This window comes from Phoca vitulina, unplaced genomic scaffold (assembly GCF_004348235.1).
Source record: "Phoca vitulina isolate PV1807 unplaced genomic scaffold, GSC_HSeal_1.0 scaffold47, whole genome shotgun sequence".
NCBI lineage: Eukaryota > Metazoa > Chordata > Mammalia > Carnivora > Phocidae > Phoca > Phoca vitulina.
The window spans coordinates 5,691,303-5,712,070 of record NW_022589750.1 but is presented as its reverse complement, the minus strand read 5'-3'; the positions used below and the strand labels follow the sequence as shown (position 1 = coordinate 5,712,070).

General features: G+C 47.9%; 1 protein-coding gene across 1 annotated transcript in view; it reads right to left on the bottom strand.

The window, feature by feature from the left end:
- DNAH9 (dynein axonemal heavy chain 9) overlaps nucleotides 1-20,768 on the bottom strand; it is a 338,385-nt gene that overhangs the window by 176,466 nt on the left and 141,151 nt on the right. Inside the window, exons 33-38 of the mRNA XM_032431745.1 lie at nucleotides 17,269-17,396; nucleotides 15,712-15,820; nucleotides 14,380-14,527; nucleotides 9,867-10,041; nucleotides 5,236-5,409; nucleotides 4,574-4,781 (exon numbers count right to left, since the gene is read on the bottom strand). Of these exons, the coding sequence (XP_032287636.1) occupies nucleotides 4,574-4,781; nucleotides 5,236-5,409; nucleotides 9,867-10,041; nucleotides 14,380-14,527; nucleotides 15,712-15,820; nucleotides 17,269-17,396 (942 nt within the window). The remainder of the gene's footprint in view (nucleotides 1-4,573; nucleotides 4,782-5,235; nucleotides 5,410-9,866; nucleotides 10,042-14,379; nucleotides 14,528-15,711; nucleotides 15,821-17,268; nucleotides 17,397-20,768) is intronic.

The following is a 20,768-nucleotide window of genomic DNA, read 5'->3' as shown; positions in this document are numbered from 1 at the left end:
AGATGTGATGTATATACAATGGAATATTACTCGGCCATAAAAAAGAATGAAATCTTGCCATTTGCAAAGACATGGATGGAGCTAGAGAGCATAAGGCTAAGTGAAATAAGTCAGAGAAAGAAAAGACCATATGATTTCATTCATATGTGGAATTTAAGAAACAAAACAAACAAGCAAAGGGCGGGGGGAAGAGAAAGAAATCAAGAAACAGACTCTTAACTACAGAAAACAAACTGATGGTCACCAGAGGGGTGGTAGGAAGTGGGGATGGGTGAACCAGGTGATGGGGAGTAAGGCATGCACTTGTGATGAGCACCCGGGGGGGTGTACGGAAGTGGTGAATCACTCTACTGTACACCTGAAACTAGTATTACACCATGTGTTAAATGGAATTTAAAAACTTAAAAAAAGGTTTAAGTTTGGAATGATACACATCAGCTTTAGTACTCAGGCGAAGAGGGGCAGGAAGGAGGATGGGGGTGGTGTGCTGGCTGTATTTGCAAAGCTAAGATTCACTGCAAAATGATAAAATGTTCACATCTGTGAAATCTGGGTGGTGGGTACATGGGCATCTGTTATATTATTTTTTGGACTTTTCTGCATGCTTGAAATATTTCATAATTTTTAAAAAGTTTAAGGAATTCTCCAGCTCCCTCTTAGCGTCTAGTTCCCCCTGCCAGGGGCACCTGCTATTATCAGTTTATTGTATGTCCTTCTGGAGCTATTCTAAGTATATATAAGCATAGATACATGAATGTGTGTGTGTGTGTGTGTGTGTGTGTGTGTGTGTGTATACATATATAATCAATATAACCAACAAAATATTTTTATTTATCTCTTTTTTGTTTGTTTTTTCTTCGAATTTTTATTTAAGTTCTAATTAGCATAGTGCAATGATGGTTTCAGGAGTGGAATTCAGTGATTCATCACTTACACACAACCTCCAGGGCTCATCACAAGTGCCTGCCTTAATACCCACCACCCATCTAACCCATCCCACACCCACCTTCCTCCACCAACCCTCAGTTTGTTCTTTTTAAAAAAAAAAAAAAAAAAAAAAAAGTAGGCTCCAGCCTCAGGGCAGAGCCCAAGGCGGGGCTCGAACTCACGACCATGAAATCAAGACCAGAGCCAAGATCAAGAGTCGGACACTCAACCGACTGAGCCACCCAGGAGCCCCGTGCTCCTTATCTTTCTCTTTTTAAACACGACACATTTTGGAGCATACCATACACTCTGTGTCTTGCTTTTCTCGTGCAACAAAGCTGTGGACAAAGTTCCAACTCTGTTCATACAGAATGTCCTCATTCTTTGTAATAATGCTTAGCATTCTGTCACATGGATAATTAGGCTCCTTCCCACCGTTTGCCACTACAGACCCGTTATAAATGCACATTTTGCACATCTGTCTGGGTGTACTACCTGCCCTCTGAAGCAGACTGCTTCACAAAACACATTCTATCTTTCTGTAATTACACAGGGTCTTAAGTACGACCAGCAATGAAAATACTCAGCTGCAAAAAGAGGGTTGGGGTCAGGATGTGAGTGGGGGAATCTGCCTCTTGTCCAGGTCAGAGCAGCTACCCTTGGAGTTCTTGCATCTCCTTTTTGAAATTTTCTATTTCCTCTTGGATACCAGCTTTCTGGCTCCCCCCTTTTCTAAGGGTCACGGGCACCCTTTCTCTTGCCAGTTTGTTGCCTCCAAAATGTTTTAGGCTAAGAAGCCAAAGAAACAAAGTTGTTTGGATTGTGACCAAAGAAAGAGGCAGGGGGTTCCCAGTAAGGGAATTCAGCATTTTTTTCAGAATCAAGGGTATGAGCTCTGCTGTGTGGACTCTGGCATTTATGGTGGCTCCTCTGCGGCTCTGGGTGACTCCCTAGTTCCTAGTTGCTTCTGCATGGGTGAGGTTAGAGATCCCTGCTTCATCCATCCCTAGTGTGGAAGGTGAATGGGACCAAGAGGCCACTGGGGAGTTCACAGGACACAGAAATGTTGTGTCCAGCTTCAGCGAGGAGCCAGCATGATCCTGGGTCTATTTGACAGCAGTCTGATGCTTCTGGATAATTCTCTGTGTTCCAACAGGAGAGGAGAGGAAAATCCTCCAGGTTAGGGGCCCAGAATAAGAGAGAGAGGTCTGGGCAGTGCAGGCAGCTCATCTCCTTTTCATTGATTATAAGTTCTTATTCTCCACTTAAAGTATTTTTTTTTACAGTAAGAATCCTGATAATAGGATTCCAGAAAACAACTCCTCCAGAATCCTTGAATGGTCCCACTAGTGATAATAGCACTAATAGCAAACATTTATTGCCGTTTTCAAAGTATTTTCTTGCCAGGGAGGCAGTATTAACCTCAGAGTTAAGAGCACAGGCTTTGAAGTCGGACTGTCTGGGTTCAAACCCAGGCTCCGTCACTTACTGTGTTTGGCCTAGGGTAGCTTATTTAACTTCTCTGTGCCTTCATGTTCTTATCTATAACATGGGGATGATACAAGGACTTACTTCATGGGGCTGGACGGGATTAAAGGATTTAAAAATGTGTAAAATTCCAATCTCAGGTTGGTACCTGACACATGCTTGGTGTTTGATAGCTGCCAGTTGTTATCAGCATGGTTATAAGTAACGTGAGAATTGCAGTGAACGGGGAGGGCTGATCATCTGACTGGTGATTGGACTCTAGGCTTACAAATGAGCGCAGAGGCCTCTCTTCCCGTGAACAAGAAACTCTGGTGGGTAGACCAAACAGTGTTCAGACGTGAGCCAGCCAGGCATGTGACGTCTGCTCACGCCCACCGCCACCGGCTGCTGGTCGGCAGCTGGAAATGGGTCACGGGGGCAGTATTTAAGCTACAGAAATTGGGATAGACTTTGTTGATCACATAGATTTCAGATAATGGTGGACAAAACACGTTAAGTGCCTCATACCTGTAGCTGTTTACATTATGAAGAGCACAAAAAATGGCATATTCTTTGTCTGCCTTCGGCTCAGGTCATGATCCCTGGATGCCTGGGTCCCAGGGTCGATCCCTGGATCGAGCCCCCACATCAGGCTCCCCGCTCGGTGGGGAGTCTGCTTCTCCCTCTCCTTCTGCCCCTTCCCCTGCTTGTGCTCTTTCTCTCAAATAATAAAAATTTTTTTTTTAAAAAATGGCATATTCTTTGGTTATTCAAACCGAAGACGCTCATGTCACTGACAAACAAGTGAAATCCTGACATGAGCCTCCAGCATTTCGAGTTGTCTTACTTGTTAATATTCATGTGCGAACTACAGGCGCTTGCTGGATTGGGATGGACGGTATGGAACATTTAGGAGCATGACAGGGGATGCAGCCCAGAGGCTCACTTGACGGAGAGGTGGAGAGTCTCTCTGTCGCCAAGGGGCTCCGGGTGCCTGACTGCTCTGAGAGGCAGGGAGCAGACAGTGGGGCCCCTAGCAGCACCCAGAGCTGGCTGGGCCCCTGACGCTGGATAGTCAGGAGGATGGAAGGAAGTGAGCTCTTCTCTCTGTGGGAGTTGGGGATGCGGAATGCTGCCAATACCAAGCTGAGTGACTCGGGTTCTTGCTGGGAGGGGCCGTGGAAGGATGGGGTAAGTGACACCGGTCCAAGCTGAGCAAGAGGAAGTTGAAGTGAAACCTGTTTTGCAAGTCTGCTGGCCTGGATGTCGGGCAGGCAAAGTGCCGGGCTCACTTCCCATGTACTAAGCTATGGCTTCTAATTTCCCAGTGTGCAAATTCCGGTGCCCGGAATTCCTGACTGTCCGTGGTTTTGCAATGCAGGTGTGGACATGCACTGTAGCCTCACGTGGGAAGCACGGCCAAGTTGCAGGGTGAGGAGTAAGAGCAGGGTTCCCCCCGGCCCTGCCATTGCTCTCCTGTCGCCAGGAGCTTGGCTTGGGCACCTCTTGAAAAGGAAGCTGCTTCTAGGGTTCATGTGATGAGTGTTTCTACACACAAGGAGACCCCACAGGTGGTGAGGGTCAAGGAGAAAGTGACTCTGGCAAGAGGAAAACTCCTTTTTCAGGGAGCCTCTGACCCTGACGCCGCACCTGGAGGACTCGAGTCCACTCGGGAGCCCAGCACATCAGCTCCCAGTGAAAAGCACGCCCCATGTGCTCAGAAGACTGGATGCGCCCCGCCGGCCCTGCTGCTTGATGGTGACCTTGGGCGATCGCATACTGTTACCCAAGCCTCAGTTTCCCTGTCTATGAGACAGGAAGGGTGAAGGCAAAGACCTGTAGGACGCTTCTACAAGCCTGCGGCAATCCTTCACCGGGTGTCAGCTCTCTTTGGCATCAAGGTACTGAACACTGTTCTGGGTTGAACTCCTGGCCTGGGAGGGATTTGAGAGGCCAGGGAGGAAGCCAGGAGACAGGATGAGGAAAAGTACGGTGCTGGAGGAGTGGAACAGAGGTGCTGCGGAGGAGAAAGGAAGAAAGGAGAGGCAAGAGTGGAGTGCAGGCGCAGGGGAAGTCAGGCCGAACAGGTGCCCGATGCTTTGTTCCATTTCCACGTCAGGGCACGTGGCCTCTCAGACACCCCCACCGCCCCTCCCCTCCAGGCGCTCCAGGCCCTCACCTTGCAGCATCGCCGACGTGGTGTAGTAGTTGAACGGCACGTTCTTCACCAGGTACTCCTCAGCGTCCAGGCTGGCCAGCTTGGTCCCCACCAGCACCGACTTGCCTGTGCCCGCGGTCCCCACCAGCATGACCGGCCGCCGCCGCTCCATGAGCCGCTCCAGGAAGTAGCACATTCGGATGGTCTCGCTCGTGTGCACCAAACAAGCCTGCAGTGAGAAGCCGGTTAGCAGGCCAGGGGCCCACGGGAGAAACAGGTTCCTGGCAAAAACATTCTGGACCATTTCAGAGGCAGGGTGGTGCCGGCTCGCTACCTTGGGCAGGAGTGTCTTCCTTCATATGCACGGTAAGACCATTCCATAACCTCATTCTCCGGGGGAGAGCAGCCCCCCTCTCCTCCCTGCGGCCTCCCTATTGGGCTTGGGAACCTTCTGCCCTGCCGTCTCCCTGCTCTGCCCCCCAGGATGCCGGTGGAGTCTGGTAATCAAGTTACTTAGTCTTTGTGGGGATCTGTGGCTTCCTTGCACCTAGGATTTCCTCTTGAAAGACATGCAGCTGGGGATGACCGGTTCTTGCAAGGCTAAAATGCTGGGACACTGATAGGGGCCGCCACGAAATGTCCTTGGCGCAATTGTACATCCTCGGTCACTCGGCCACACTCACCTGCAGAGGTATCTCGGGGTCAAATTCAAACTGGGGGATGAGCTTGGACCAAGGCTCAAATTTCTTGGTCGCTGGGTCTATGTAGTAGTCAAAGATAGTTCCCTGGGAGGGGAACTTGACCGTCTTGAACTCCGTCAGCCACCACTTGCTGAACTCCGCCCGGTAGTCCACGAGCTGCCAACACAAAGTGGGTCAGGGGGCGAGGCTCTCCAGAGCTTCCAAAGCCTGGACAGGCCGCCCTGGCTTCAGGCAGAAGGTCAGGGTGGGGAACATGAAATGCTTTGCCTAAAGGAGCAGCTTCTCCGGGAAGGATGCTGCTTCCCCGAGGATCAGCCCTGACAAGGCCCAGTGGCACAGGGGCCAGCCCTGAGCGGGTGCATGTGCCACCACTTGACCACGTGGCTTAGCTGCCCCGGCACTGTGCATCCGAGAGTCCTCGAGGGGTGCGGGGAGGGGGGTGTAAGAACACTGGGGGGGGCGTGACCACAAGATGGGCAAACGTGGCCAAGAGCTCCCGAAGAGACAGATGGACCCCCATCCTCCCAGACTGCCAAGACTCAGCAATTCCAGGGTGGCAGTCAGGGACGGAATGAATAACATGGTGGCTGTTGACATCTGGGGGCACGGGTGGTAGGGTGAGAAGAGCCTCAGTCCCCTCATCTGTAAAATGAGCATCCTAGAAAGAGGACTTCTAAGGTCCCTTCGAGAGCTAAAATTTCTAAAATGTAGGAGCAGCAGAGATAAAGCTATACTGGTCTTGCTGATGGAAGGAATAGGTAGAGACATACAATTTACATGCATACGTATTAGATCACGAGCCCCTCAGGATAGGGCTGGGCATCCAGCGGACTCAAATGATCTCATTGTGTCCAAGCTGAAACACACAACATGTATGCACATGCGTGCACACACATACGTCCCCCATAACACACCTGCTTACTACTGGCAATAAGCCCATTCTTTGAACAGACAGACCTAGGAAAAATCCCCAAAAGGAAAACCTAAAAAGAGACCCAGATTGGGCATTTTATTTTTTAAGATTTTATTTATTTATTAGAGAGAGAGCGAGCACGAGTGGAGGGAGGGGCAAAGGGAGAGGGAGAAGCAGACTCCCCACCGAGCAGGGAGCCTGACTCGGGGCTCAATTCTGGGACTCTGGGATCATGACCTAAGCCGAAGGCAGACGCTTAACCGACTGAGCCACCCAGGGGCCCCTGGATTGGGCACTTTAGGAAATGTTCCTGAAGGGCAGGACAAAGATAGAATTTGAAGGCTGGACAGATGGGGAAGCTGGATGTGTGGCAGTGAATCTGGACTTGTAGGAAATGGAACTCCTCGTTCTGTTGCCTACTGGATAAGTAGGATTGAATTCTTTTGCTTTATTATTTTTTAGTTTTTTTGAGTGCTTTTTTTTTTTTTTTAAATTCTTTTGCTTTCGAATGAGAACAGAAACAAGCCCTAATAGAAGGACAGATTTGTTTGCTGTTCTTCTTCTGATCTGACTTCAGATGAGGGGGGTGCTCGATCTTCTCAATATTGGGCTCTGCAATCAGAAGCCTTGGAAAACCCCCCATTTTTAGTTCATGGATAAAATCCTTCAAGACTTTTAACTTCCTAGAAAAAACCTGGTTCTAGATTCCTATGGAAAATCCGAGGCAGAGGCCACCTCTAGAACAAAGGAGGTTTTGTGGATCTTCTCCTTTCCCCACCTCCAATTCCACCTTGAGCCCCTCAGTCAGAGAACCAGCCACGCCACCGGCCAGGCTGCACCAGCATCGGCTCCTCCCCAGTATCCGGCACTTGACCTCACCTCCACTGTAACTGGACACCAAAGACAAGGTCACCTCTGCTGAGTCAACCAGCAGCACTTTCTTGGTTCAGTTCCTTAGGTGTCTCTTCAGCAGTGACCTTCATGAAGAGGCCCCTTCGGACACCCCCATCGCCTTTGGATTTGGACAGTCCTGTGGCCCCCGTTCCTGCCCTTTGAACTTGACGACACTGAGGTGCATCTGTAGGCTGCAGAAGAGTTTGGGCTGTAAAATCACCTCACCTGGGGCACCTGGGTGGCTCAGTTGGTTAAGCAACTGCCTTTGGCTCAGGTCATGATTCTGGAGTCCCGGGATCGAGTCCCACATCGGGCTCCCTGCTCAGCTGGGGGTCTGCTTCTCCCTCTGACCCTTCCCCTCTCATGCTCTCTGTCTCCCATTCTCTCTCTCAGATAAATAAATAAAATCTTTAAAAAAAAAAAAATCGCCTCACCTGATGCTCCAGGTTACCCTGGCTAGTACAAACTGCTCCTATTTGATACATGAAAAGACAAAAACTGAAAAGGATGGCCTCCAGAAGCACACGGAGGTGCTGCGAGTTGGACTCAGGTGTTTGGTCCCCCAAGCTGGTGCTCTCTGAGACATCACTTGCTTCTGAGAGACCATTTCCCAGGATCCCAGCAAAGTATTTAGTAGAACCTCCTTTTTCTTTTGGAGCTTCTACTCGGGTATGGGTTGCGTATTGAATTTCTCCTTTGCTTTAATGACAGCCTCACAAACACCAGCACCACCGCTGTTCCTGATGTGAATATTTTGGCCGGCCTCTTGTTTTTCTACTTATGGCACTCTTTCTGGGGCTTGGCTTGAATGCAGCTTGTGTTGGGGTCTTGGGCCTTCCCTGCTGCTAAAAGCTTTCTCCCTTGTCCTCTCCCCATGTGCTAGCATGGCGGCCTATGGCTCCAAGTGCTCCAGAGCCCAGGACACCTGGAGGGATGCTTTCTGCCGGGCTTTTAAAAAGAGTTGAGTGGATTTAAATGTATACTGCAATAGAAAAATTGACCAAGTGTCTTCGTCCTGATCCCCCACTACCTGCTAAGCACCAACATGGGGGAGAAGCCCAGCAGCGGTTGCTATCTGACATGTGAGCCACCGAAAGGTCAGGGCATGCATTTGATGGAAGGCAATAATCTATGCCTTCTGGATCTCGGTATTTCAGTGAGGCCTCGTCCATCCTGCTGGACTCCTTGCCTCAAAGGGGAAATGGAAAGCTGTCAAAGAAACAGTCCATGGAGAAGCTGCATAGACTGCAAGAGGCAGTGTGAAATTCTCAGATGCCTCACTCCCAGTTTGGGCATCCCCCGCCCCCCCCACCCGCCCAGCGTCTGGCTCTGGCTCTGGAGACGGGGAGAGGTACACGTCCCAGGAACTTGTGAGAGCTGCTTTCTGAGTGTGGAGCACCAAAGAGCATGTCAGGGAGGGAAGGGAGGTAGGATGGAATGCTAACACCCAGGGCCTGTGAAAACGGACAAGAAATTAATTGTTCATTCTAAATTCATTCTCCCGGCTCACCGCCATTTTGGATTCTAGAACATGGCTTTGCCCTGGGAGGCTGAAACTTTCTACCTCTCTCCTCGAAAGAGCCTTCAATCAACCCAGACCAGAAAGAGTAAATCCTAACTCTCCATGCACCGCAGCTTGGATTGATCCCTTGCGATGAGGGGGGTGCCAGGTACTTGCTATGAAACTGAGTATTTCTGGCACGAGATGACTACTAATAAGGATGTATGTGCACCAGCACAATTTTAAGAGCTTTGCACGTATCTTTCACGGATGATCAGAACAGTATCCCTTCCTGTAGTCCTTACAATGGCCTTAGAAACTGGACACTGCTGTCAGCACCCTCATTGCCTTCGTACACAGGTGGGCGGTAAGGTGGAGAGAGATGAAGCAGTTTGCCCAACATCCCCCAGATACTAAGTGGCAAAGTTACGATTTGAATCCAGAGTCCGTGCCTTCAGCCCATATGGGACTGCCTGATAGCTGGAGTCGGCTGTCCAAGGCTGGCTTGCCTAACCTTGAATATGATGTTTCCAGATAAAGAACTTTTAATTTGGAGGAAACTAAGCCAAGAAAAAGTCTGGGGAGGGGCGCCTGGGTGGCTCCGTTGGTTAAGCCCCTTGCTTGCCCCCTGCTCCCATTCGTGCTCACTCTCTCTCACTCAAATAAATTCATAAAATCTTTTAAAGAAAAGAAAAAGTCTGGGGATATTGGAAGGGTTAGGGAATAGGGTGCCAAGATATTCCAAGCCAACATCCCTACCCCCATACCTGAGGCTACAGCAGCCAAAACCGTGATATAAACACTGATCTGGTTTCTTACCCCTAGATGTCAATTAACCTTTGGTCCACGCTTCTGTGGGCAGCTCGGTGTTTCGGGGAATGGAGAAGAGCTGGTTAACTCTGGCCTGGTACAGAGGCGTCTGTGCTTGTTATGGAATGCTAAAGGGATTCCTCCCTCTAAAGCTTCTATAACACAGCGTCATTCTATCAAACACACATCACCTTGCAAAGTAGTGGACCCATATCACCGTTTGTTCCGAAAAGCTGCAACTCTCCAAGAAATCAGGATATATTACCAACTCCTAAAGCAGTAGCTCAAAATATAGCCAGGGCTCATCTGTCTCGCTCCAAGAGGCCCTTCTCGGGGGGCTGACGTCTTTAGCTGAGCGACGGATGGATAACAAAATAGTTTGATGCCTTCATGTTAATTCTGACATTTAGCTGTCCTCTTTTTCCAAATCTTTGCTGGAAGATCGGTTTTTGCCACTGTGGGCTTGCACGTGTTAACCACGGCACGTCCTCTTACCTGATCCTGGACCATTGCTCCGCCAAAAGCCCAGATGGCAGCAAACACAAAATACAGCTCGTAGGTTTCCTTGGGGCAGTCCGCAGGGATGTCCTCCTCGGCCAGGAGACATTCGAGAAGGTGGCACAGCATCTGGACCATGCTCTGCTCTGGGATCGGAATTATCTTCTTAAATCTGCAAAGAGAGACCCAGATACGCTGTATGACACCGGATTTTCTATCCTGGAAGCCTGTTGGAACCTACTTGGTTTTGGCGGACCTGTGACCCATCAGGTTCTTTGGGATTGCGTGGGGCTACGTAAGCCTTTACTCTCATCGGCTCCTCACCAAGAAGGGCCCAGAGTGCTCTGAGAAAGTTTTCTCGTCGCCCTTCCCTCTGGTACCCTCCCCATCTGCTCCTCCCTTCTCTGAACACTGACTGTCCCTCTCAGTCCTCAGGGGGCGGGGGCTACTGTGACACAACGGGGTAAAATCTCAGTGTCACTCCCTCACAATTTCCTCAAGAGTCAAGCTGGGTGCAGGGCTGAGGCAGGTCCTTCCACTCCAGTCCCTCAGGACAAACACGCGGAAGACATGTTCTCTGGAACCAGAGTCTTATTGCGGGGGAGGGCAGAGTGGGCCCCGACAGATGCTCATTTTACCCACTCATGATTTACTTGATGGAGTTCGCCTTCTGAAAATACACCTCACTTTGCCCTGGCCTGGTGTGTGTACTTTTCATATTGGATTTGAGGTCTGGACCGAAAAGGCAGGTAGCAAGAGATGCGCAGAGGTGCATCTATGCCCGAGGGGGTAGGAGTGTGTGCATGGGTGTGCGCACACACAGGCACTCTCATCCCCCCATGAGTACACACACATGCACATGCACACACATGCTGTCACGCCCCCACAAGTACACACACACACATGCACACACACGCTCTCACCCCCCGAGTACACACACACGCACATGCACACACATGCTCTCACCCCCGAGTACACACACACGCACATGCACACACACGCTCTCACCCCCGAGTACACACACACGCACATGCACACATACGCTCTCACCCCCGAGTACACACACACGCACATGCACACACACACTCTCACCCCCCCGTGGATACACACACACACGCACGTGCACACACACGCTCTCATCCCCCCCGAGTACACACACACATGCACACACACGCTCTCACCCCCGAGTACACACACACGCACATGCACCCACATGCTCTCATCCCCCCAAGTACACACACACGCATGTGCACACACACGCCCCCCCCCCCCGAGTACACACACACGCGCGTGCACCCACACGCTCTCACCCCCCGAGTACACACACACGCACATGCACCCACACGCTCTCACCCCGAGTACACATACACGCACGTGCAAACACATGCTCTCATCCCCCCGTGGATACACACACACGCACGCGCTCCATCCTCTGCAACGGCTCGTGTTTGCTCGACTCTATCTGGTGGCAATCCTTACAGCAGGACTACTAGGAGGCAGTCCTGCAGTCTGGGCATTACTTCCATGAGGGAGAAATTAAAGACTTGACAGGCTTTCCTTCATTTCTGTGAGGGGAAGGTTCACGTCCAGCTGTCTCAGGCCTGGTTCTGCATGAGGCACCAAGGCAAGAGGGGCCGGCTACACTGACCATTCCCAACAGGTCCCAGACAACTACGGGGGCCTCTCGTCTTCTCAGGGGTAGAGACGATCAAAGTGGGAGACCCTGCAGGGGAGAGAAATTAGCATTTGGGGCTTGGAAGAGAACTCACAGGGAAGGCAGGTGCTGACCTGGCACAGAGCTGGGGAAGGGGCTGCACGGCGGCTCTGAGGTGGCAAAGGACAGGTGCCTGGGAAACCCAAGGACACCTGCTTATCTCACAGCAGAGTGTGGAGAGGTGGCTGGCTGGTGCAGCCTGCACCCCAGTTCATCAAAGCAAAGACAGGTGAGCATTTCCTGGAATCCAGGTGCGGCCCGTGAGCTCAGGGCCGCTGGGGGGCTTTGTCGGAGGAGCTGTACGGGACTGGCTGGTGGAGAAGCATTTCTTACTTCAAGGAAAGGCATCTGGGAGGTCTCCAGTGATGGCAGAGGGGCCAAAGAACTCAGAATCTCCAAGAAAGAGTCTGATTTGACATCTGCCACACTTAGGGTAACTTGGGACCATGCTGGTTCCAGCCATTAAGATCTTTCCTGCCCTTGCTCTTCTCTCTGTCCCCCTTCGACCCCAAGGGCGCAGAAGCTACAGCGGGTGGGGGGGTGTGCAGAGGAGTAAGGAGAAAAGATGTCAAAGACTCCTTTCCCACTGTAGGTGGAGAGCAGGAGGCAGGCCTGAGCTGGGGCAGGGCAGAGGCTTTCCTGTAAATGCAGTTTGCTTTTCCAAGTTTTCGCATGTGTGTGACCAGAAGTGATCACGTACCTCTGTATTACAGCAGAATGACCAGAAAAGTCATAAATGGTGACTTAGATTTCATCTAGGGGCAGGAGGATGACCAGCCACATAAAATGGTTTTTGAGGGAGCAGTGGGAGACAAAATCAAGTTGCTTTATAACCCCCCCTTATGAGGCTGGCTTGTTCAATATAAAAATTATTCCGTGCGAAAAAGAAGAAGATAGCAGGAGGGGAAGAATGAAGCAGAGGGAATTGGAGGGGGGGATGAACCATGAGAGACGATGGACTCTGAAAGAGGGTTCTAGAGGGGAGGGGGTGGGAGGATGGGTTAGCCTGGTGATGGGTATTGAGGAGGGCACGTTCTGCATGGAGCACTGGGTGTTATGCATAAACAATGAATCATGGAACACTACATCAAAAACTAATGATGTAATGTATGGTGATTAACATAACAATAAAAAATTTAAAAAAAATTATTCCATGCGGACATCCCACAGCTCTATAGTACCAGGGCCCCAGAAAGCTGGCCTTATGAGGGAAGTCCGACTTTGAAGCCAGCATCTTGTTACTGAAAGTTGTGGTCCCCAGGGCAGAGCCCGGAAGCTCTGCCCCCTGTCCACGGATGCTTTGCCCTCTTAGGAATTTTGTGAGCATTCAACGCCACCCCGCGTGGCCACCATAAAGCACGGACGTGTTTCGTCCTTGACGGCCACAGAGTTCAGACATGGGGCCGGGGGGCCGTCTCTGGATAGGCTGCGTAAAGTCAGCATCTCCAGAGCCTGGTGCAGAGGCTGGTGCACACACACACACACACAAATACTCACATAGGTAAGAGTTTGGCATCTCTTGTCCTAAGTGCCCAGAGTGGGAAATGGCCTTTTAGTGAGAGGCTCTATCAGATGAGTGTCTCAGCAAATGATAAAGGACAGGGGTATGCTCGATATTTTCTGAAAACCTTCCCTTCCCGTGGCATTTTTAACTCAGCTGCCCTGGCCCACCCACGCCACTGACCACTCGTGCCCACTTCCCGACCTCGTCTGCTGTCTGGGCTTCTTTATCTCCTTAGATTCCAAGGCCATAAAGAGCCCACAGACCACAGAGGCTGGAGACTTTTCAAGGGTTTTGGAAAATACGGAAGATCGGGAAAGTAATTCCTGGTCAGGACAGTGCTCAGGCTTCCTGGAGCCCACAGATCCCCTTCTACGCCCACCTCCATGCTTGTGAGCTGGTCCCATGCATGACAGACCAGTGAACACAGAGTCAGGGGTCGTTCCGAGCGGCGGCCTTCATTTCCCAGAAACATCATCCTGACCCTACCTTGGTGAAGGTTCGGGAACTACGGATCCCTGAGTCACACCGCCTCCCCAGCACCGACCTCTGATGGTTGGACTTGGCTGAACCACGAGGCTGGCTGCCTGACTCAAGGAAGGGCACATCCACTGGCAAGAAGGGATAAAATAAAAGCAGGTTCCAGACCTCGAGCCTCCCTCTGCAGGCACCTGCAATATCCTTGCTGTAGTAAGTATCCTCCCGGGTAAGAGCCCTTACTCTTGTTTACGGGGTAAGTGGTCAGTGCTTACTGCTTTTACTTTTGCAAACCTGTAAGAGGAAAAGTGAATTTTCAGTGTCCACAGGGGCAGGACTGGTGGGATGACACATTATATCGGGTCCTGCATTATCTGGGCGGTGGGCACACCCAGCCAGCAACAGGAAGTGGGCCCCGTTTATCACTGACATGTGTCATCGTCACCTCTAGGTCTGTTGATTTGGCATGTGTATCGTTTATAAGAGGGCCAGCTCTGTGCCCTGCAACGTGAAGGATCTCAGGATTGTCCCCTCATAGCACAACCCACAAGCTCTGGATACACCCATTATGCACTCACGACGGTCACTTTGCATCTTTCTCCTCCTCATTCACCATACTTCTTGCCTGAGCAGACAAGAGGCATCCCGTGGCCATCGTAATGTGTGCTGCCCTCTGCCACCTGCCAGGCCCAGAGGGGAAGGCTCCGGGGACATCTGGCTTCAGGGACAGGACAGAACATCAGCGGGACAGCAGGTGTGAGCTGACAGGCTCTTTACTGCAGCTTTGAATTGTTACCTTCCTTTACTCCCTGGCCTACCTGGTTCTGAGTGTGTCCAAGCAGGTTGGGAGGTACTTGTCAAACAGAATGGTGAGGTTGGCTCTCTCTGTCTGCATTTCCCTCTTGTCAATCCAGCTGCTCACTGGAGGGTTCCACCCCAGGTCTGCCGGGTTGATGTACAGGATTCCTGGGGACACAGAGAATTCTGGTCACTGATGCCTCCACAGAGGACAGTAGATTCCTCACCCCCAGGGAGTTACTTTCTCTGGGTAGAAAATGTACAGGAGACTGGACTCTGAAGAAACAGAGAGCTGGCCTCGGTTTGAGAGGGTAAGTGGGTTTGCTATCGGGACCAGCTCCAACTGACCGATAACAGTTGATGGGGAGCAGGGTTGAGAAGGGCTGTATGGCCAAGTCTAGGCTCAGGAGGAAAGACAACTGTGATTACCCATCCTTGTCATGGTGGCTCCTAAAAGGATATGTCCATGTCCTAATCCTGGGAGCCTGTGATCGTGACCTTATTTGGCAAAAAAGCCCTTCCCTTGCAGATGTGATTAAGGATCTCGCGATGAGATTGTCTTGGATTATCTGGCTGGGACTTTACAGGTGTCCCTGTGAGAGACAGAAGAGGCAAGACGCACACGGAGTAGAAGGCCACGTGACTAAGGAGGTGGAGGTTGGAGTCATGGGGCCAGCAGCCTAAGCCGGAAGGTGCAAGGCAGGACTGTCCCCTAGAGGGCTGACGGCTTGATGTTGGATGTCTGACTTCCAGAATTGTGGGCGAATACTTGTCTGTTGTCTTCAAAGCCATCGGGTCTGTGGTGACCTGTTATGGCAGCCCTAGAGAATGAATACAGAATTCTCTGGACCCCATGTTCCCAGCCTCTGCTGGATCCTCGAAAGGGAATCTGATGTTACGGTGGAGAGCAAACTCACTCTCCTTATGCTCTAGGCTGTGCCGATCGATTTGGCAGGTGGAGTCAGAGGTAAGTTAAGGCATACAGTTGTCATCTCTCACCAGGATGAAGTGAGAAGAGCAGTCCTTGGTCATCTCCACTGACGTGGGAAGTGGGAACTGGCCTAAATAAAAGCAGCCTCAGCCGAGGCACTTCTGTGCAGAGGACCATTGCCCAGCTCAGAGGCCTTTCCCTTCCCATCTCTGAATTTAGAAAATCCCATGGCCCTGGCCTTAGAGTACCTGCTCACCCTCATGGACCCAACCGGGGCAGAGAGGCAGGCCAGAGGTCCGCGTGATCAATGTCTGGCTCCTGTTTGGAGCTTCCTTTAGAGCTAGCCGCACCGTGCGTGACGCCAGGGGCCCCTGTCTCCAAGTGAGCGGCCTGGTGGGTTTTCTCCTTCCTTGGGTCATACCTGCTCTGGAGACAGTTGCTGGTGTGGCCGTCCGCAGGTGGCTGATCTCGAAGAGCAGCCTCATCGTGGGATTCAGGGGGATCCTCTCATTGCTCGCCAGGGTCAGCACCTGGACACAGGGAGGGACACGCCAGGTAGGAAGGAGGGAGGACACACGGCCGGCGCGGGGTGGGGGCCTGGATTCGGCTGATTACTCCCGGCGGAGATTAAGGATGACTATTTTCTTCATTATGATTACAAGTTATTTTCTAAATATTCTACAAGAATCTTCTACCTCTCTTCCTGTAGCCCCTCTACCTCCATCCCTGTGTGTGCAATGAATCAAAAAATAAGTTCTCTAAAAAGTGTAAATGGAGGTCAGTGATTTGAATGTGCTAGACCATATTGGGATAACAAGATTATTTTTAAAAAGAGTATAGGTTTCATATTACTGTTTCTTTTAAAGTAGTTCCTCTGGGGGAGCCTGTGTGGCTCAGTTGGTTGGGCGTCTGACTCTTGGTTTTGGCTCAGGTTATGATCTTGGGGTCCTGGGATCAGGCCCCACATCAGGCTCTGGGCTTGGCGCAGAGTCTGCTTGTCCCTCTCCCTCTGCTCCTCCCCCCTGCACCCTCTCTCTGGAATAAATAAAATCTTAAAAAAAATAAAGTAGTCCCTCTGGGGAAGGAGGTGGGAGGGTGGGCAAAATGGGTGAAGGGGAGAGGGAGGTACCGGGCTCGCCGTTATAGAATGAGTAAGTCATGGCGACGAAAGGCACAATGTAGGGAATATGGTCAGTGGTTTTGTAATAGCGCTGCATGGTGGTAGATGGTACCCCCCCCCCCCGCCATGATGAGCACCACCTAACATAGAGGGTTGTCCAATCACTATGCTGTGCATCGGAAACTCACGTAACATTGCGTGTCCACTGCACTTCCATAAGAAATAAGTAAAGCAGCCCCTCTGGGAGGGCACACATTTAGTTCAATGATTCTGTCAATGTTGAAACCATCCTAAACCTTCAAATCCAGATGTGTTTTCTGAATAAATTCAGGAGCAGTCACCAGCTTAGCGGCCACTTTATTGGTGTCGATTTTCACTGTTTACAACAAATAAAATAGACTCTCCGTGGATAATGGTTTGTCACCATTGAGGATGGCTGACAGGCTTAGAATGTTTCTGACCCTCGGTGTCCTTATTTATAAGGAAGGAAAAACTTAAGGAAAAAGATTTGAATAAATGACTTAAGATTCTTTCCAGTTCTGAATATTAAATTCAGACAATGCTAAAAATGCAGTGATTGTGCACACGCAATTATATGAGGTTGTTAAGTAGCCTTATTGTGGTCATTTTACAAGATACACATATTTCAAATCAGCACATCACACACCTTAAACCTACACAATGTTATATGTTAATTATATCTCAATGAAGCTGGGAAAAAATAAAGACACTAGTCTTCCAGCAACTCCTTACTTGGGGCCAGCCCTTGTGTGGGATCGAGATTTCCAGATGCACCTGGGAAACTGGTTTCCTAGATGATGAGGGATGGCCTGGGCATTTCCCTTCCCCCCTTGATACCTTGTTATCATCCATGACAGTGTTCAGAGACTCAATCCACATTGGATCTATGTCGCCATCCAGTAAGATCCACTTGGGTCCATCATGGGTGATGTTGGCTAGCTCCCGCATGATGGAAGAGAACAGTCCTAAAAGGAACCACGAATTGCTCACCAACCATCTCATCATCAATGCTCTTTCTCGTCAGACAGCCTTTCCCTCTTAGCTACGACACCCAGGAGAAGGTGTAAATGGAAAAGCCAGGTCAGAACTGGATGTGTATTTTAATCTATTGGAATCTGACAGCGAGTGCTCAGGTGCCGTCTCTGAGTCTCCCTCTGACTCTTTTAAGAACATCATCAGCAAAATGTTAACAAAATCTGATGGCACTGGCTTAGGTGACGAGGGACCCGGAGAATCATTTCAACAGGCAACTGGGATGTGATGGATTTACAGAGAACCTTTTTAGGTAAGATTTCATCCTTTGTGATGGCAGCCCAGGCTTTGAGAGAAGTTCCCAATGTGATTCTAATTGGCACTATGTGAAATTTAGATCTTAATTTGGATAGAATTGATTTTTATGATATTAAGCTTTCCCAATCGATAATATGGTATGTCTTTTCATTTATTCAAATGTTACTTTATGTTCCTTAATAAACTTTTACAGTGTTTTCAATCTATATCTGGCTAAAAGTATTCCTAAACATTTCACAGTTTTGTTGCTTTTGCAAATCGGATTTTTTTCTGTATTTCCTTTTTTTAGCTGGCTATAGAAAGAAAAGGTATCAAATTCTGTGTATTTATTTTATGCTTACTTACCAGTAGTAAATTTTCATATTAATTTTAGTGTTTTTTTTCAAAATGCCTCCTGAATTTTCTAAGTATAAAGTTGTATAAGCAGCAAAATAAGAATTTTTTTCTTTCCTCTAACTTATACCACATATTCCGTTTTCTTATCTTACTGCATTTTCTAGAATCCCACACCAAGCAGTACTGAATAATAATGTTGGTAATGGCTCCCCCTTATTACTGATTTTAATAGAAATGGCTTTAGTTTCTCATCATTCAGAATGCCCCCCTTCCTTTGGGCTTTAGATAAAGATTTATTTATAAAGATTTAGATTTATTATATTTAAGGTATTTCTATCTATTCCTATCTTACTTAGAATTTTTACGTTAGGAATAGCTCCTGAGGTTTTAGCACCTACTGTTGAGCACATGATTTCCTCCTTTAATTTTTCAAAGCTTTACATGAAAACTTAAAAAAAAATATTCAATCTATCCTTGCATTCTTAGAGTAGATTCTACTTAATCAAAGTGTATTCTTATTTTTATTAATATAGAGATGGGATCTACTTGGTGATGTTATTCAGGATTTCTGAATCTATGTTATTAAGTGAAATTGGGCTCTTTTTTGGTTCTACATAAAGGTTGATATCAAGATTATTCTGGTTTTATAAAATGAATTGAGAGGTGTCTTTGTTTTTTGTTTTTTTTTTACCATTTTGGAACCATTTTTTTTGCTACTGTTTTAAACTGTCCTTTTCAATAGTTTATTCATTTTCTGCTTCTTATTGAGTAAATTTTGCTAATATTATATTTTGCTAAAGTATTGTTTTTATTTCTCCTAGTTTTCCAAACATGTATCATATAATTAAGTGATCTCTTCCATCTTAATCTTTATTTGCTGTTACAGCTTTTAATTCTTAATTGGATCTACTTTTACTCTTCTTCCCCCATCAATCTTGCTCACAATGGACTTACTGATCTTTACAAAGAACCCATATTTATGTTTTATTTATCCTTCCTATGATTTTTTTTTGGTTCCTTCCCATTAATTTCAGACTGTATCCTTATTAAGTTTCTTCTTCCTGATTTTCTTCAGGTTCAGTTTACCACTCTGAGTAATTTCTTAGGATGGATACTGACTTCCTTCATTTCTAGCCCATCTTCAAAAATAAGAAGAGTTTAGAGTTCTTCTTTATTGGTCTTAGGCATGCTCCCTTGGTTTTTGCATGCAATGTATTTTTTTTTCTTTCACCCAGGGGGTTAAGTAAGAATCTCTCTCTTTTTTTTTAATTAATTAATGTTTTAAGTAGGCTCCACACCCAGCCTGAAGCCCAATGCAGAGCTCGAACTCAAGACCCTGAGATCGAGACCTGAGCTGAGATCAAGAGTCACACCCCTGACTGAGCCACCCAGCTGTCCTGTGAGCATCTCTTGATTTGTAAGCAGTACAATTATTTTTGGTCATTTTCTTACTGTCCATTTCTACATCTATTGATTATCAGACAATGTGGCCTGTAAATCGATATTTTTGAATTCATTACAGTTTCTTCTGGTGCCCAACTAAACTTCAAATTTGTGTAAATGTTCTATGAATGTACCAAGAAAGGGATATTTTCTACTTCTAAGATGCAAAGTTCTTAAACGATGTGTTCTATTGAGTTTGATGATGTATTTCTCAATTTCTCTATGACTATGCTTATTTTTTTCTATCGGATCTGTCCAATTTTGAAAAAAAGTATAGCAGTAATATCCACATTTCTATTTTTCTCAAGTTCCTGAAAAATTTTTAAAAAGTTGTCTTCCATCTACTTATAGTTCTCTTTGTGAATACAGATTTATGATTATAAATCTTTGTCAATGTCTCCATATTTGATGAATACTGTATATTTAATAAAACTTTAATTAAAATTATAACACAGCTTAAAGTTTGAATTATATGAGCTTAGATTTAATATGGAATAATAAGTGCTTGAGACTAGCCAAGAAACTTATAAAAGAATATTGGGGAGGAACTTATGCCATCAGACATTAAAATGTTATGATTGTGAACAGAGTAGAATGACATTCGTATAGGATTAAATAATGAATGGGACAGAACAGAAAACCCAGAATCAGATCTTGGTATATGTGACAGGCTGGTGCTTACATTCAGAGGGAAAGGATTGCTTAATAAATGATCTTGGCACATTCAATTATCCATTTGGAAGCAAATATGAAGTTGATTCTCTACCTTAGCTCATACTAAGCCCCCAAATAAATCCCAGATGGATTAAAGAGATGTTCATGTAAAAAGTATCTTCAGGACCAAATTTATAATACTGTATCTATAACTGAAAATGAGAAAGGGTGATAAACTAAATAGGAATCCCAGATGCCAACAGAATGGACAGACATAATTTCCTCTTTTAAAAAGTGCATGGTTGGGGTGCCAGGGTGACTCGGTTGGTTAAGCAACTGACTCTTGGTTTCAGCTCAGGTTGTGATCTCAGGGTCGTGAGATCAAGCCCGGCATTGGGCTCCTTGCTCAGCATGGAATCTGATTGGGACTCTCTCTCCCTCTCCCTTTGTCCCTACCTGCTGCTCGCTCTCTCTTTCTCTCTCTCTCTCTCGCCCTTTCTAAAATAAATGGATAAATCTTTTAAAAATTAAAAAAAAAGTGCATGGTAATTATGCCACAAAGTGCCTGTAGACAAATGGTAGACAGGAAAAACCATTAGCGATGCATAGAACAA